The sequence below is a fragment of the Protomyctophum parallelum genome (genome assembly GCF_964188405.1).
Source record: "Protomyctophum parallelum genome assembly, chromosome: 4".
NCBI classification, from domain to species: Eukaryota; Metazoa; Chordata; class Actinopteri; order Myctophiformes; family Myctophidae; genus Protomyctophum; species Protomyctophum parallelum.
The window spans coordinates 46,038,131-46,053,557 of NC_139700.1; the positions used below are offsets into that span (position 1 = coordinate 46,038,131).

Consider the following 15,427-nt stretch of genomic DNA (forward strand, 5'->3'; position numbering starts at 1 on the left):
AAGAGAAAGAGAAAGAGAAAGAGAATAGTTGTTTAGTTAACACTAGAAAAAGTAGGAATGCAGTAGGAATGCAAGTTAAAACACCACAGTACAGAAACAATGTAGGCTAATTCATTAGTAAACAATTCCTGAAATGGTAGGCCTATACTTATCATTAGTATTCACATAACAGTACTCACCTTTTTATCATCATCTAGCTGACCATTTAATTGCAGAATAATTTGATCACTTTGGAAATGAACTATAACATCTGTCAGTTTGTCATACTACACTGATGAAGACAGAATGTTAGCATAACAATGAAGACATTGATGAAGAAGTTTCACCGCAGGCGACTTGGTAAACTGGTGAGTTCTCCGGTATTCGTTTGATATGCTTAGTATTTTGTACTTTTATTATTATTATTACCTCCCTCTCTCTGTCTGTCTGTCTACCCCTCTCCATCTGTCGCTGAGGGTGTGTTAGATTTGAGGTGTAGTCAATATTGTCTATCATGCTTGCACACTGGCATGCCCTTGCTCCTTGAGTGGACACATTATTATTAATTTATTAAAGTTACTCATTAATAATTTGTTTGGTGCAGCTGTGTTGCAACTAGTCTGCCATGACTTTAATATGCTTTTTGTACTGTATTATGTTGAAAATGTAACAAAAAACGAATTGTTGGGGAAATAAACAATCCTTAAAGGAGAATTCCATGCTAGAAGGCTTTCTTACCTTTCTTTGTAGTTGTTATGTCCCCACCAAAGAGGTCCAGGTGTTATTTTGTGCAAAATCTCCTTATTGGCTATTTCCCCTACCATAAGCCCCCAATGAATTGCATTGAATGGGAATTGAATGGGGCTACGGGGTGTTGTGCTTATTCACTTATTTCCATCGAAATAAGTAGTAAAGTGTGCCGCTTGGGATATTATTTACATTATGAAGGGAGGATATATACAAAACAATAATAATTTTGAGCGATGGAAATAAGCGAATTAGCACAACACCCCATAGCCCCATTCAATTCCCATTAAATTCAATGCAATTCATTTAGGGCTTATGTATAGCCAAATAAGGAGCTTTTGCACAAAATAACACCTGGACCTCTTTGGTGGGGACGTAACAACTACAAAGAAAGGTAAGGAAGCCTTTTAGTATGGAATTCTCCTTTAACCCATTAAGACCTGAGGCAGATTCCACTAATCCGTTCCTCAAAAATGTTTGTGCCAAGGACCGTCCACAATGATATGCATGCACGATATGCATGATATGCATGATATGCATGATATGCATGCACTGCACACAAAATGAAGTGGAAACCGAGCTACACTTCCTAACCATCTGTCCATTGTACCAAGACATCAGAGACACATACTTCCCACAGAGTACAACCACACACAGAGATTTTGAAAACATGACCAATGACAAAAAACTCCCATATCTGCTGGGCGAAGTACAACAATGTGCAAAACACAGCAGCATGATGTGTGAGTTGCTGTGATAGGAGAAGGATATCAAATGGAACACAACCACCCTAAAGACTAATCATTGTGTATATTCCTGCACTATACCTGCATCGGGTGATCTTGGTACATAGAAATTGATCTATTGAAGATTCTGACCTTCAAATGTACATCATTTTTGTTTTGATTGTATTGCTGTATTGTTAAATTGTTCTTTCTGCTTTGGCAATGTAAACGTATGTTTTCTCATGCCAATAAAGCCCTTTGAATTGAAATTGAATTGATATGTATTTGGCCAGGGACTCCGACCTGTGCAACAAAAATAAAACAATTCTAAATTATTCAAAAGCGTATTCAATATTTCTCAAAAATATTCAAAAATAGCAGATGTACAGCTCACGCAGCTGTGAGCTTGTATATCTGTAATTATTCTTAGTTTCTTACAGATACTATTATTGAAATATAAAAAATGTGTCCGACCCGGGACCTGGCGGTACCATCAAAACACCAGACAGTATTCTTACAGTTTAACGTCTTTATTTCTGACTCGGGATCAGTGTAAACAACATTAAATCAATATAAAGTATAAAAAACTAAATACATCAACCAGCTTTGAACTCAGAACTTTAACGTACGTGTGTGTGTGTGTGTGTGTGTGTGTGTGTGTGTGTGTGTGTGCACGCGTGTGCACGCAAGACTGTCACGGTGCCCACGAGCCAGGCACTGAACCCTCCTTGAACCGTTACCGCGGTGGCATCACAGATGATGTTGCTCTGCAACCAAAGGGCCCCGGGTCACAACATCCCATAATCATCCTCGACTCTGTTGCCACGGACACCACTATAGCGTCCACTTCAAACACCTGAGCGCGAGAGAGAGAGATGGAAAGACAGACAGAGAGAGAGAGACAGACAGAGAGTTAAGCCCAACACACACCGGGTGTGCAGCGACGCGGCACAGGCGTTGCCGCGCGGCAACGCCTGGAATAGAACAGTGGCGTATCGGAGCGTCAGGCGAGGCGTGAACGAGCGTCGGACACTGCCGGTGTGGGACAGGTTCATTGAAAATAACGGAGGCGGCTGTTTTGACGCGCGGCGTTCGCAGACGGTGTGTGTTGGGCTTCAGAGCGGTATAGAGCGTTGCAGTCCCACCCCCTTTCATGACGACGCCAGGGCCAGGAAATAATTCCCAATGCATTTTTCCCAAAGACATTTCAAAAAGTATTATTTTAAAGACCTTTTAAGCTTCGTACGAAGCCAACTCGAGTCGTGACAAATCATGACAACAAACAACAACAAAGAATGTGTTGTAACCTGCCGTTTTTTTCTACTTTCTAATTATTTGTATTGTATTTGTCATGATTTGTCACGACAAGGGTTGGCTTTGTCTGCGGCGTAAACGTCTTTAAATAAATACTTTTTGAAAAGTCTATGAGGAAAATGAACGGGGAATTAGTTTCCGGGTCTCTCGAGGGGGCGGGACTGCGACGCTCTATAGGGAGGGAGAATAATTGTAAGACTTTCATGTTTAATTTCATGTCTTATGCAGGGACATGTGTTTTTAATGAGTCCACTCCAAAATCCATTAGGAGGACAATATCAGTCACCAGAAGCAGGGACGTGTGTGTTCTCAATGAGTGTAGCATTCTTCAGGACAATATCAAGTCACTAGCTCTGGTTCATAGCGTTAGAAGGACGTCTCCTTAACGCTATGGGACTGTCAAGCCTCTGTGCACGCATCACAGGCAGGCTTCGCAGCCTGTCGACTCGGGACTGTTGCAAAAATACCTTTCAACATGCCTTCAGCCCTTTGGAGACAATTATAAATACCAGAATGAGTTGGATTCAAACCTACCGCACCAATGATTCCCCATGAAACGACGTACAACTGCAGTACTTGCAACCATTATCCCCCAATGGCAGTTAGTTGAAAGGAGTTGCATTGGTGCAGTTGACCTTAAAGCTGTTTTGTTGCAAGGAGTTGCGACTAGTTGCATTGCTGCGGTTTGGGCTAGACTTGCACTTGTTTCTACTCCGAACAATGGCCAGGTTGTGGGCCACACTCTTCAGAATAGCAAAATGACCGTGAATACTTTGGAAACTACATTTTCCAGACCTGGTAATGTATTAAATCAAATTCCACACTTGCGTAGGAACCCTGTGTGTGTGTGTGTGTAATATAGTTAGTACCTGGTCTCTCTGTGCGTGAGGAGGCATTTGGTGGTGCAGTAGCGCCCTCCACAGGACGTGCAGGTATACTGCGAGAGGAAGCCGCACACAGAGCAGAAGAGGCGGGGCGGTAGAGAGGAGGGCGGAGCCGTAGCCGATTGGTAGTTGGGCTCCGGGCGCTCCGACAGGTTCTGCCAATCGGACAACAGACACAAGTCAGGTGACAGGATATAGTAGGCAATGAAAAAATAATGTGAGGAACGCATGGCAGAATGGCACTACCGTCTACCCCTACTGAGGACCTCTAATGGGTCCTCAGTTATTACAGGGGGGGGGGGGGGGGGTGGGGGGGGGGGCAAATGTTTATGTGGTGCAACCACTTCCTTAACACATCGATTGCGCAAAACGCTCTAAAGCGTTTTATTAATCTCGAGCGCCGTCTGCGCATCACGCTCTAAAGCGTTTTATTGGTGTTTTTACTGTATACTGTACATCAACTTCTCTGACGCCCGGACAACACATAATGTAACACCGATCATCTCCAGAAAGATCCGCTATGAGATCCGGGAGTTTAAAAGCCCCCCACCTCCTGAAAAGAGGCCTGGTCTAACCACATTCCAGGCATGCCGTATCCATTACGACGTACTGGGGAGGCGGCATCGCCGTCCTGCACACGGCATAGACCAACGCAGATCAGGGGATCTAAAATGGAGCTACCCATTTTCTAGTGTGTGTGTGAAATTTGTGAATACACTCGATTCCCCTTCCCCTCCTGTTTCTACATGGTTTCTCCCGAGGCATCTCTCCATCGCATTACAGTTTCTTCCCCCCCCCCCACTCATTCACACAGATCCACTCGACACAGCCCTCTCTAATTCTTTCCAACGACAACTCACCGGTCTGCCGCCTCATTCTCGGAAATATAAACCCGTATATAAACCAAGAATAATCTCCAACGGTCGATCGCCATTTCACGCACACGGACAGGTATACGCGAAACGAATGACGTATTCTCGAAGGACCGCCATAGGAGAAGCAGTATACATCTGACCAACTGTCTTTTTTTCGCCGTCGCGTCAGCCATGTTTGGACAAAGAAGCAGTATACTAGGCTAGCAGATATCACACCGTGGAACCCCCCCCACACTGCGAGTTGCGATCGATCGTTTTGCAGTTTGCAATGCTACTCTCATTCTCGGAAAAAAGATTCTCGGCAGTTGATCACCATAATCGCCATAGCGCCTTCGCCAGCCAATTGCAGTGATAAGGCGTCTGGGACGTAATCGACCCGTTTGTAATGGATAACTAATACAATCCTAAGCTGCGGAAGCCATCGTGTTGTCTGTCATTTTGTCGAAATCACAGCCAGCCGGGCTACGCTTATCGCTCCTGTGGTTCATGTCCAGACATGTCGTGGAACCCCCCCCCCCCCCACTGCGAGTTGAGTCGCTCCTGTGGTTCATGTCCAGACATGTCAACCTCTCAAGTCACTGTTATGCTATCGTTCTGAAACGATCTGTTGATTTTGTTTACTGAGACAATGATCACATATGTGCATAGAATCATCATCATGACGTTATCATGACAGGCAGATATAAACATAAATAAATTATCATATACATACTACACACTGGATGAAAGCCCTAAATGTCTAATTTTAGGAGGAAAACAAATAAAATACACATATCCCATATACTGTTTGTCAATACTAGACTATTGAATCCATTTCATTTATAAAATTCTCTTTTTCAGAGAGAACTTTAGCCCATTCTGACCTGAGATCAGATTCATACGAGGTTTCCACTGGACACACACTGGTCTGATTAGAGAAAGCATGGACCTATAGAACTATTATTCACAAAATAAGGCATATAGCGACATGTACATACTATATACCGTATGAAACAGAAGACTCTCTGCTTTCATAAGAAAAAAACTAATACTGTAATAATAATAAAAATCACACCCATGTGAAGTGAGCAGTGCAATGTTGTGAAGTGAGCAGTGCAACATTGCACTGCTCACTTCACAGGGGTGTGATTTTCATTATTATTACAGTAGAAGTATTTTTCTTATGAAAGCAGAGAGTCTTCTGTTTCATACGGTATATAGTATGTATAGGCCTTATTTTGTGAATATTTAGTTGTCAGTTCCTTGTCTTGTCTAAAATACTAAATACTTCTACTGTAATAATAATACAAATCACACCCCTGTGAAGTGAGCAGTGCAATGTTGTGCAACATTGCACTGCTCACTTCACAGGGGTGTGATTTGTATTATTATTACAGTAGAAGTATTTTTCTTATGAAAGCAGAGAGTCTTCTGTTTCATACGGTATATAGTATGTACATGTCGCTATAGGCCTTATTTTGTGAATAATGGTTCTTCAGGTCCATGCATTTTCTGAAATCCTCTCTGGTGGGCGCAAGCTGCATTCAACAGCCAATTACTGACAAACTATACATGGGACCATGTGTATTTGTTTTCCTCCTAAAAGTAGACATTCAGGGCTTTCATTCAGTGTGTAGTATGTATATGATATTATTTGTGTTCATTTTTATATCTGTCTGTCAATGTCTGTCAACTTCAACCTTCCATATCTCTGCTGTTTTTTCAAAAGAGCAGCGTGCAGTGAAAAGCAGGTTTTAGAAAAAGGTCAATATCTCCAGAATGGAAGATGGTAGAATCATATATATTTTTTTAAATTGAAGTGGACTAGTTTGGCTTCCTTTTGATTTATGCAATGTGCGATGTGCTATAAGAGGCCCCTCGCTGTGGGCCCCTAAAAAGTTCAAAAGTCCAATGTTAATCGCTTAGCAGAAGCAATCCTGAGTAGAATTTCAACAGTTAGCAATCAATGTGTTAAGTGAGTATGTGTGTGTGTGTGTGTGTGTGTGTGTGGGTGGCTGGCTGGCTGGCTGGGTGCGTCTGAGCACGAAAACAGCATGGTTGTTTTCCACCACCTGTGCGCAACCTAACACACACACACAAACACACATGCACATATTAACCCATTCTGACCTGAGATCAGATTCATACGAGGTTTCCGCCGGACACACACTGGTCTGATGAACCCATTCTGACCTGAGATCAGATTCTAAAAAATGTCAGTCGTTCTTCGATTTTTCAAAAAATAGCAGACCTACAAGCTCGTATCGCGCCACTCGGTGGCGCGATATGAGCTTGTAGATCTGCTATTTTTAAATAGCTAAAGCATAACATGATGCTGACACCAAAATGGGTGCCCGGTCAGAATGGGTTAACTGTATATATGGTGATTTTGGGTGTGCCAGTATAGTACAGTGACAGTACAGTACAGTACAGTAGGGGAGGGACCCCCACACGGTAACTCTGTCATTTCTCAACCGTTTCGGACGCGGGGCGGCTCGCCGAAATCGTGCCGGCACCCTGGGTCTGGAAGGAAAGATTTGACAGCCCTGAGTTGGAAGTGTTCCAATCCCTATCAACTTGGGATGGCTCAAGGTATATTTTGTCTCTGTCAGGTGGAAACATCACATGTCCTAAACTGTATCAATTTACAAGCTCAAAATATGGTGCGAAGCATCGCGTGATGCTGTAGTATGATCAAGTAGGGCGTCGATTTACGTTAAAGCACATCTATGCCAGCTAAGCTTATAAGCGTAGACAACCGTTTAATCCATATATGAACGCACCGACCGTTTGTTTACCTTTTAGCATTGCTCCGGGTAGAATAGCCCTCCTGTCACCACCAACGATGCGATTTCTAAATCCAGCTCCATTGAGCCTCCATTATAACCCGATTTTCAAAGCGCCGTATCTCCAAAGGTCAGAGAGCTGTCCATGGTGAAAGGAAAGGAAAGGTACTATGTTTACCCAGGGTAACTGGACTAAGCTCAAGAACTTGTTTACAGCCAGGCCCTGCTCATAGAACATTTCATGGTAGGTGATGGATAATTTTAAATGGAATCCATCTTTAAAATAATGATACTATGTAAGGACTGTATAGGACTGTATAGGACTGTATTAATAATATTAAACAATAGCTTAGGATCGATAGCTTGAGAGCTAGAGAGAGCTCCGGAGCACCGGAACTGAATAAATACTTTAGAAAGTAATCTAAGTACCATAAATACTCTTTACCAGAATAGAAGCAGAGGGCTTGTAACTTTACAGAAATGGTTATAAAAACCTTTTAGGCTATAATGAGTAAAAGTCAGAGTATAACAGAGTTAACAAAATACCTTAGAATGAATTTGACAGACACAAGAAAGAGAACTCAGACAAGCAGAACTTAGAGGGAGGTTCAATCAAATATATTCACCATTGTCTCGGGAGAGAAGAAGACATGCCATCCGGACAGCGTTACACAACGATCTCTGACCATGTTCAATTAAACATGGTTGATATAGCATACCGTAATCAATACACCGGACAATGTGTTGAACAACAAGGTTAAAAAACATATTTGTTAACAAATGGACAGATAATGCAAGACGTCACTGAATATTGCATACAGAAAATATCTCACGGGGCAGAGATAGTCCTGATATGAATATCAGTTAGTGGAATCAGGTGACAAGGCAGAACGTCATTGAGTGCAGTTTACCAGTCTGTTAGAGCGAATACTAACTTTCAAGGGCAAAAACACAGAGGCTGGGTGTTTTGGCCAACGAAAACAAAACAATTCTTATCTACCAACGCTGGCTAGGGAAAAGTATTACTATCGAGACTCAGAACCATACTATTTTAAAGTCAGTGGGACAACCGGACATCAAATGTCAGTCACAGGGCAATTAGATTAAAAGGTCAAAAGGTCAAAAGAGCATTCACCCACAAACTAGACCAAATATATCTATCAACAGGGGTTCAATGCCTTGTCCAAGGGCACTTCATTAGTGGTAATTTTAACGTGCCGGTCCGGGGATACGAACTAGCGACCTTCCGATATCAAGACCGCTCCGCAAACCGTTCGGCCACCGCTGCCTCAATTTAGCCGGCACGCACCCGACGATCGTAAATCATTTGTGATTTTGTATCGCATCGCTGAGAAAATGTAGCTGGTTGTTCTGCTAGCTCCACTTCCGGAAGCCCCCACCGTCCTGTTTAACCCTGAAGGACAACAAGCTTCATAGAGTGCAGTGATGTAAATAGGTTTTCAATGTAACGAGTCCCAGGATGCAGGGATGGTCTTTTAGAAATGAGTCCCAGGATGCAGGGATGGTCTTTTAGAAATGAGTCCCAGGATGCAGGGATGGTCTTTTAGAAATGAGTCCCAGGATGCAGGGATGGTCTTTTAGAAATGAGTCCCAGGATGCAGGGATGGTCTTTTAGAAATGAGTCCCAGGATGCAGGGATGGTCTTTTAGAAATGAGTCCCAGGATGCAGGGATGGTCTTTTAGAAATGAGTCCCAGGATGCAGGGATGATCTTTTAGAAATGAGTCCCAGGATGCAGGGATGGTCTTTTAGAAATGAGTCCCAGGATGCAGGGATGGTCTTTTAGAAATGAGTCCCAGGATGCAGGGATGGTCTTTTAGAAATGAGTCCCAGGATGCAGGGATGGTCTTTTAGAAATGAGTCCCAGGATGCAGGGATGGTCTTTTAGAAATGAGTCCCAGGATGCAGGGATGGTCTTTTAGAAATGAGTCCCAGGATGCAGGGATGATCTTTTAGAAATGAGTCCCAGGATGCAGGGATGGTCTTTTAGAAATGAGTCCCAGGATGCAGGGATGATCTTTTAGAAATGAGTCCCAGGATGCAGGGATGATCTTTTAGAAATGAGTCCCAGGGACATTTTATGAGGCCCACTTCAGCGACGTTAGGAGTCATGTTTTGCCATTTTTACAAATTGCAGCATTTAACTCCCATTTCATTTTATATGGTTATAATGTGGTTATATTCATGTAGAAAACAGAAGAAGAAATTATTATTATTATAACTAAAGCAAGCAAAATAAACTAGAAATAAAAGACAGTACAGTAGTACAGTAGTGCATCCCGTGGATGCAGAGGTCGTTGTTTCATTGCATCCCTTAACGATAAACTGCGTTTTGGGCTGCAAAATGCACCCTATTTTAATCTGAGAGTGGGCCTGGACGGGGCGCCCCCTGGGGCAGTACAACCATGCTAACACTAGGGGGCAGCAAAGGAGTTAAAGTAGGTTTTAGGGCCTGATTCAATGTTATTTGTTTGAAACAATCAATCAATCAATCAATCAATCAATCATCCTCACCTCCTCCTCCAGCAGAGTGCTGAAGTTCTTCCTGAACCGTTGCTTAAAATGATCTCCTCTGGTCTTCCTCTTCTTCTTACCTGGAGACAAACAGACAGACATGCACACACCAAGGTTATAATCGTTTTTTTTTTTTTCATTATAGTTTAGTTTTAGTTAGTTTTGACATATTTCTTTGTTTTAGTTAGAGCGGGTTTGCTAGTTTTTATTTTGGTGAAAATGCTTAGTTTTAGTTTAGTTATAGTTTAGTTTTCGTACTTTGGTTTAGGGTTAGCGTGGCTACATGCTGCCGTACGGTGCTGAAAACTGCCGTAAAACTTGTTGGAGAAATGAGGAAATTAATCGAATTAATTTAAAAGGATTATATTATAAATATCCGAAAGGCATATAAATATTTATAAAAACTAAAACTATGGGTATTTTGTCTATAATTTCAGTTCGTTTTGAGGACACACAATACAGTTTCAGTTTAGTAGCGCGCCATGAGCTTGTAGATCTGCTATTTTTTTTTTTTTAATATATTTTTTATCCCACGATTTTGTAACCCATTTTCACCCCTGTGTCAATCATCTAATGTGATCCTGGGCTCTACACACCCTCCGCCAACCTGGGGAGAGCAACGGACTTAACTCATGCTTCCTTCATGCTTGAGTGTCCAAGTTGCTCCTTTACACCTGACAGGGGGGAGTTTCCCTGGTTGGACGTAGCGCGTGGAAGGAACACGTTATTCCAACCAGTTCCTTTCCCCTCCATCAGGCGTCCCGGCTGGCCAGGGGGAGGCAGTTTAGAGACCAGGATTACTGCATGTTTTTGTGAGGGTATCTACCCTAGGGGACACGGGGAGAACATGCAAACTCCACACAGAAAGGCCCTTTCGCCAACCCCGCCTTCGGGTATGGGCACTGATGACGCGGAGGAGGAAACACGCCGCCAGCACCCACAGCGCCCCGAGCGGGAATCGAACCCAGGACCTTCTAGCTGTGAGGGAACAGCACTACCAACTGTGCCACCGTGCCCCTAGATCTGCTATTTTTCAATAGCTAAAGCATAACATGATGCTAACACCAAAATGGGTGCCCGCCCAGAATGGGTTAATCCCAATATTTCAACAAAACAAAATTAGTCAATATCACCCCCCCCACACACACACTACAGACCTGAGTCTGAGTTCTACAAAATAATGTCGTCTAGACCTTAGCGGTTTTCCTAAAAACTTCTGTTGCTATGTCAGTGCTGCTCAAACTTTTTCATGTCAAGGAGCCCCAAATGTGTGTGCACGCGTGTGTGTGTGTGTGTGTGTGTGTGTGTGTGTGTGTGTGTGTGTGTGTGCAACCATGGTTGCCACGGTGACATGACATCGATCCAATAGGCCTATAATAGATAGCGGTGACAGACTAAACAGTAGCCTTAAATAGCCACAAACTTCCCAGATCTCAATGACGAAATTGATGTTTTCCCCATTTTCTCCGAGGGTTTTCCTCCTCCTCACACACTTTTCACTTCTGCGGTGTTCCATCTCAGGGGATCTGTCTCTTTTATTTGATTTATTTATTTACAATTTTCTATCGTAATCGTCTAGTCGTATTGGTATTTTTCATTAACTTTTAAATAGTGTGGACATGATTATGTTATGATGTATGACATTGATTAGTCCGACACGGATTGTTCCCCAATCACCCAAGTGTTTCCAATCATGATCGTTGACCTGTGGTCGCTATATAATGACGTCATGCCTTACTGTCATAACTATGAGACCCTGACGAAGGCTTTTACAGCCGAAACGTGTAGGTCTTTCTTTTATTAATGCTCTCTTTCAATAAAGGCTTTTTCACTTGACTGTGGCAGAGTGCCTTGGACCTCTTTTTGCATTAGCAAGGCTTTTAACTCTTTTTGTATTAGCAAGGCTTTTAACTCTTTTAGTATTAGCAAGGCTTTTAACTATTTTTGTATTAGCAAGGCTTTTAACTCTTTTAGTATTAGCAAGGCTTTTAAAAACCCCATGTTTCTATGTCAGTGGTTCTCAAACTATTTCATGTCAAAGAGCCCCAGAATTATCTGTATTTGGCCGCTGGCCCCCATCTGAAAATATGTTGTTCCAGGGATATGGATATGTCACTACATCGGTGAGTGACATTGTTTGTCGGTGCAGATCTTTTATTTTTTATTTATATTTTTTGTCCCACGATTTTGTAACCCATTTTTCACCCCTGTGTCAATCATCCTGTGATGTGATCCTGGGCTCTACACACCCTCCGCCAACCTAGGGAGAGCAACGGACTTAACTCATGCTTCCTTCATGCTTGAGTGTCCAAGTTGCTCCTTTACACCTGACAGGGGGGAGTTTCCCTGGTTGGACGTAGCGCGTGGAAGGAACACGTTATTCCAACCAGTTTCTTTCCCCTCCATCAGGCGCCCCGGCTGGCCAGGGGGAGGCAGTTTAGAGACCAGGATTACTGCATGTTTTTGTGAGGGTACCTACCCTAGGGGACACGGGGAGAACATGCAGATCTATAAATCGGTGTCGGTGCAGATCTATAAATAGGATTATATAATTAATGCTGTTGGAAAATTATGCGGAATAGGGTGAAAAAGCCCAGCGCGCATGCGTGTGTGTGTGACTGTGCGCGTGTCTCACCAGGTTGTTCTGTGTCGCTGAATGCAGGGAGACGGGCAGTAGGACCTGGGGGAGGCAGTGAGGACAGCGGGTCGTCCTGGAAAACCACATAAACATCATTATTACCTAAATTAATAAAACCTTCCTTTTTTATTACCATTTAAAGTGATATAAAGTATAGTGCAAATAGCCGATCTACAAGTTCAAAACATGTTGTGATGATACAGGTTTTTTACCTTGTAGACCTTGTGTTATTTTCATTACTTTTGTGCGACACTCTTGTATGAAGAAGTTAATTTAACCTATCATGATTTACTTTTCGGGCAAGTGGGCATGACCTTGCATCATAATGAATCTAGCATCTGTCTAAACATGCCACAAAGCCTAGAAGATTACATTATAACATTGTACATTTGTAATTGTAGCTTGTAGATAGTGATACAGAGAGAATGCAATTGCAAACTGTGAGTGGACGACCCAATTAAGCATTACACTTGTTTACAAGAGGGTCGACCATGTCAAATTCATCAAAACATTTAGAGACGTACAAATAGACACTTCTATATAGACAAAGAACAGAACAGGAATTCATCATAAAGGAGGTAAAAAGGGAAAAGAAACATATACAGTGAGGGGAAAAGGTGGTGGGGGGGTATTCAGATTTTACGGGGGCCAGTTTTGAATTGCAGCCGTCCGTAGGTGCCCTTTGAGTGCGGTTTTGAAGTAGTCAAGGGATTTGCATGTCTTAATTGGTGGCATAGGAGCGAAAATAATTTAGTCCCTTGTTTGTGCCGAATCTGGGCTGTACATGGTTTGTTGCACTCCCTCTGGTGTTGTGGGTGTGGACTTCGTTAACGTTAAAGAAGTATCTAGACTGGTACATGGGTTTCTTGGTGGTGTATCGAATCCATTGCAAGATGCTGTACTCTGTCGACCCTAAGCCATTGCAGCCTGTCAAAGTGGGCAGGGGTGAGGTGGGTTCAGGGGATGAGGTGCTCTCGCTCTCTCTGTGTGTCCCTGTCCCCCTCTCTCTCTCTCTCTCTCTCTCTCACTCTCTCTCTTATACACACAAACACACACCTGAAAGTTGTCTTTCTCCAGAGCCTCCAGCTGTCTGGTCAGTCTCCTTAGCCTGGTGGCTTCATCTAGAACTCTACGCTGACCGGACTCCACCCGGGCTGACAGACAGACAGACAGACAGGCAGGCAGGCAGACAGTTTAAAATAATTATATTTATTAAGTAAATAAAGATGCTATTCTAGATTATAGAACATGGATTACATGTAGTCTATTAATCGAGGACGAGGTGAAAACATGCGATGTAATTGTCATTCCATTGCGCGGGTGCGTCTTTTTGAATGTCTTTAATTAAATTCCGAGGAGCCGGAGGAGGACTCATCCATTTGATTTGGTTACACTTTTCGGAGCTACATGAAAACAAACAGCGATTATCCGAGGCTAACATTAGCACACATGCTCCACTGTGTTAAACACATGAAAGAAACCCTTAAGTCTATGGATGAAACAGTCTGAGCATTGTTTCCCACGAGCAGAATAAACATGTGTTATAAAAGGAAATCAATCATGGAAAAGTTTGTATCATAGACTGACCGGAGGTTTTCTTCTCCACGACCATGTTGAATGATTTGTTGACGTTGTTGTGTGTACCATAACGCGCGTGTCTGTGTGCCAGCCTGGGCAGCGTCTAGTGAACAGATCTAATGAACAGATTTAAGGCTTCCGGTGGACGATCTCTTCAAAATAAGAGTACCCTCTAGAGTATTGAAAAAAAGTTTAATTTGCACATTAAAACTACAAATTAAGCATTTAAATGATGCTATATGATGCTATAAGACACACATTATGTTTCTGTGTAAAAATAAGTAATTAAATCATTATAATAATAATAATAAAGTTATCTAAATGGATAAATGCTATTCACTGGAGTGCATGGACTTTATAAAGTGGACACTGGACAAAAGACGGCTCCGCGAGGCAACTATCTGGACATACCCACGCGTTCGGGGCGATGTCCTGTACCACACCCCACTCTCCGCTAAGCGGGAGAGGTGTAAAATTCACAGCAGCAGACCTTCTACTGGGGTCAAGGCTGACAAAAAGTACCGTTTCCGGACCCAGAATGGACACTGGACAAAAGACGGCTCCGCGAGGCAACTATCTGGACATACCCACGCGTTCGGGGAGATGTCCTCTACCACACCCCACTCTCCGCTAAGCGGGAGAGGTGTAAAATTCACAGCAGCAGCCCTTCTACTGTGGTCAATGCTGAAAAAAGTACCGTTTCCGGACCCAGAATGGACACTGGACAAAGAGGCCTCCGCGAGGCAACTATCTGGACATACCCACACGTTCGGGGAGATGTCCTCTACCACACCCCACTCTCCGCTAAGCGGGAGAGGTGTAAAATTCACAGCAGCAGCCCTTCTACTGTGGTCAATGCTGAAAAAAGTACCGTTTCCGGACCCAGAATGGACACTGGACAGATAGTTGCCTCGCGGAGCCGTCTTTTGTCCAGTGTCCATTCTGGGTCCGGAAACGGTACTTTTTTCAGCATTGACCACAGTAGAAGGTCTGCTGCTGTGAATTTTACACCTCTCCCGCTTAGCGGAGAGTGGAGTGTGGTAGAGGACATCTCCCCGAACGTGTGGGTATGTCCAGATAGTTGCCTCACGGAGGCCTCTTTGTCCAGTGTCCATTCTGGGTCCGGAAACGGTACTTTTTTCAGCATTGACCACAGTAGACGGTCTGCTGCTGTGAATTTTACACCTCTCCCGCTTAGCGGAGAGTGGGGTGTGGTAGAGGACATCTCCCCGAACACGTGGGTATGTCCAGATAGTTGCCTCGCGGAGCCGTCTTTTGTCCAGTGTCCATTCTGGGTCCGGAAACGGTACTTTTTTCAGCATTGACCACAGTAGAAGGTCTGCTGCTGTGAATTTTACACCTCTCCCGCTTAGCGGAGAGTGGGGTGT

General features: G+C 43.4%; 1 protein-coding gene across 1 annotated transcript; it reads right to left on the reverse strand.

Annotated features, from left to right (window-relative positions):
* Window positions 1-1,976: 1,976 nt before the first annotated feature.
* Window positions 1,977-14,128, reverse strand: znhit1 (zinc finger, HIT-type containing 1). The gene is made up of 6 exons (XM_083763386.1): window positions 14,049-14,128; window positions 13,518-13,615; window positions 12,459-12,534; window positions 9,824-9,903; window positions 3,635-3,804; window positions 1,977-2,307 (listed from the first exon to the last, which is right to left on the reverse strand). The coding sequence occupies exons 1-6, from the start codon at window positions 14,071-14,073 to the stop codon at window positions 2,286-2,288; spliced, it is 471 nt and encodes a 156-aa protein (XP_083619512.1). The 5' UTR covers window positions 14,074-14,128; the 3' UTR covers window positions 1,977-2,285.
* Between the last annotated feature and the right edge of the window lie 1,299 nt (window positions 14,129-15,427).

Coding starts and splice junctions, on each gene's coding strand:
- znhit1 (XM_083763386.1), bottom strand. CDS start 14,073: ATGGTCGTGGAGAAGAAAACCTCCG. Junction 9,904..12,458: donor CAGCGACACAGAACAACCTG/GTGAGACACGCG, acceptor GTTTGTCTCCAG/GTAAGAAGAAGAGGAAGACC. Junction 2,308..3,634: donor CTCACGCACAGAGAGACCAG/GTACTAACTATA, acceptor TCTCGCGCTCAG/GTGTTTGAAGTGGACGCTAT.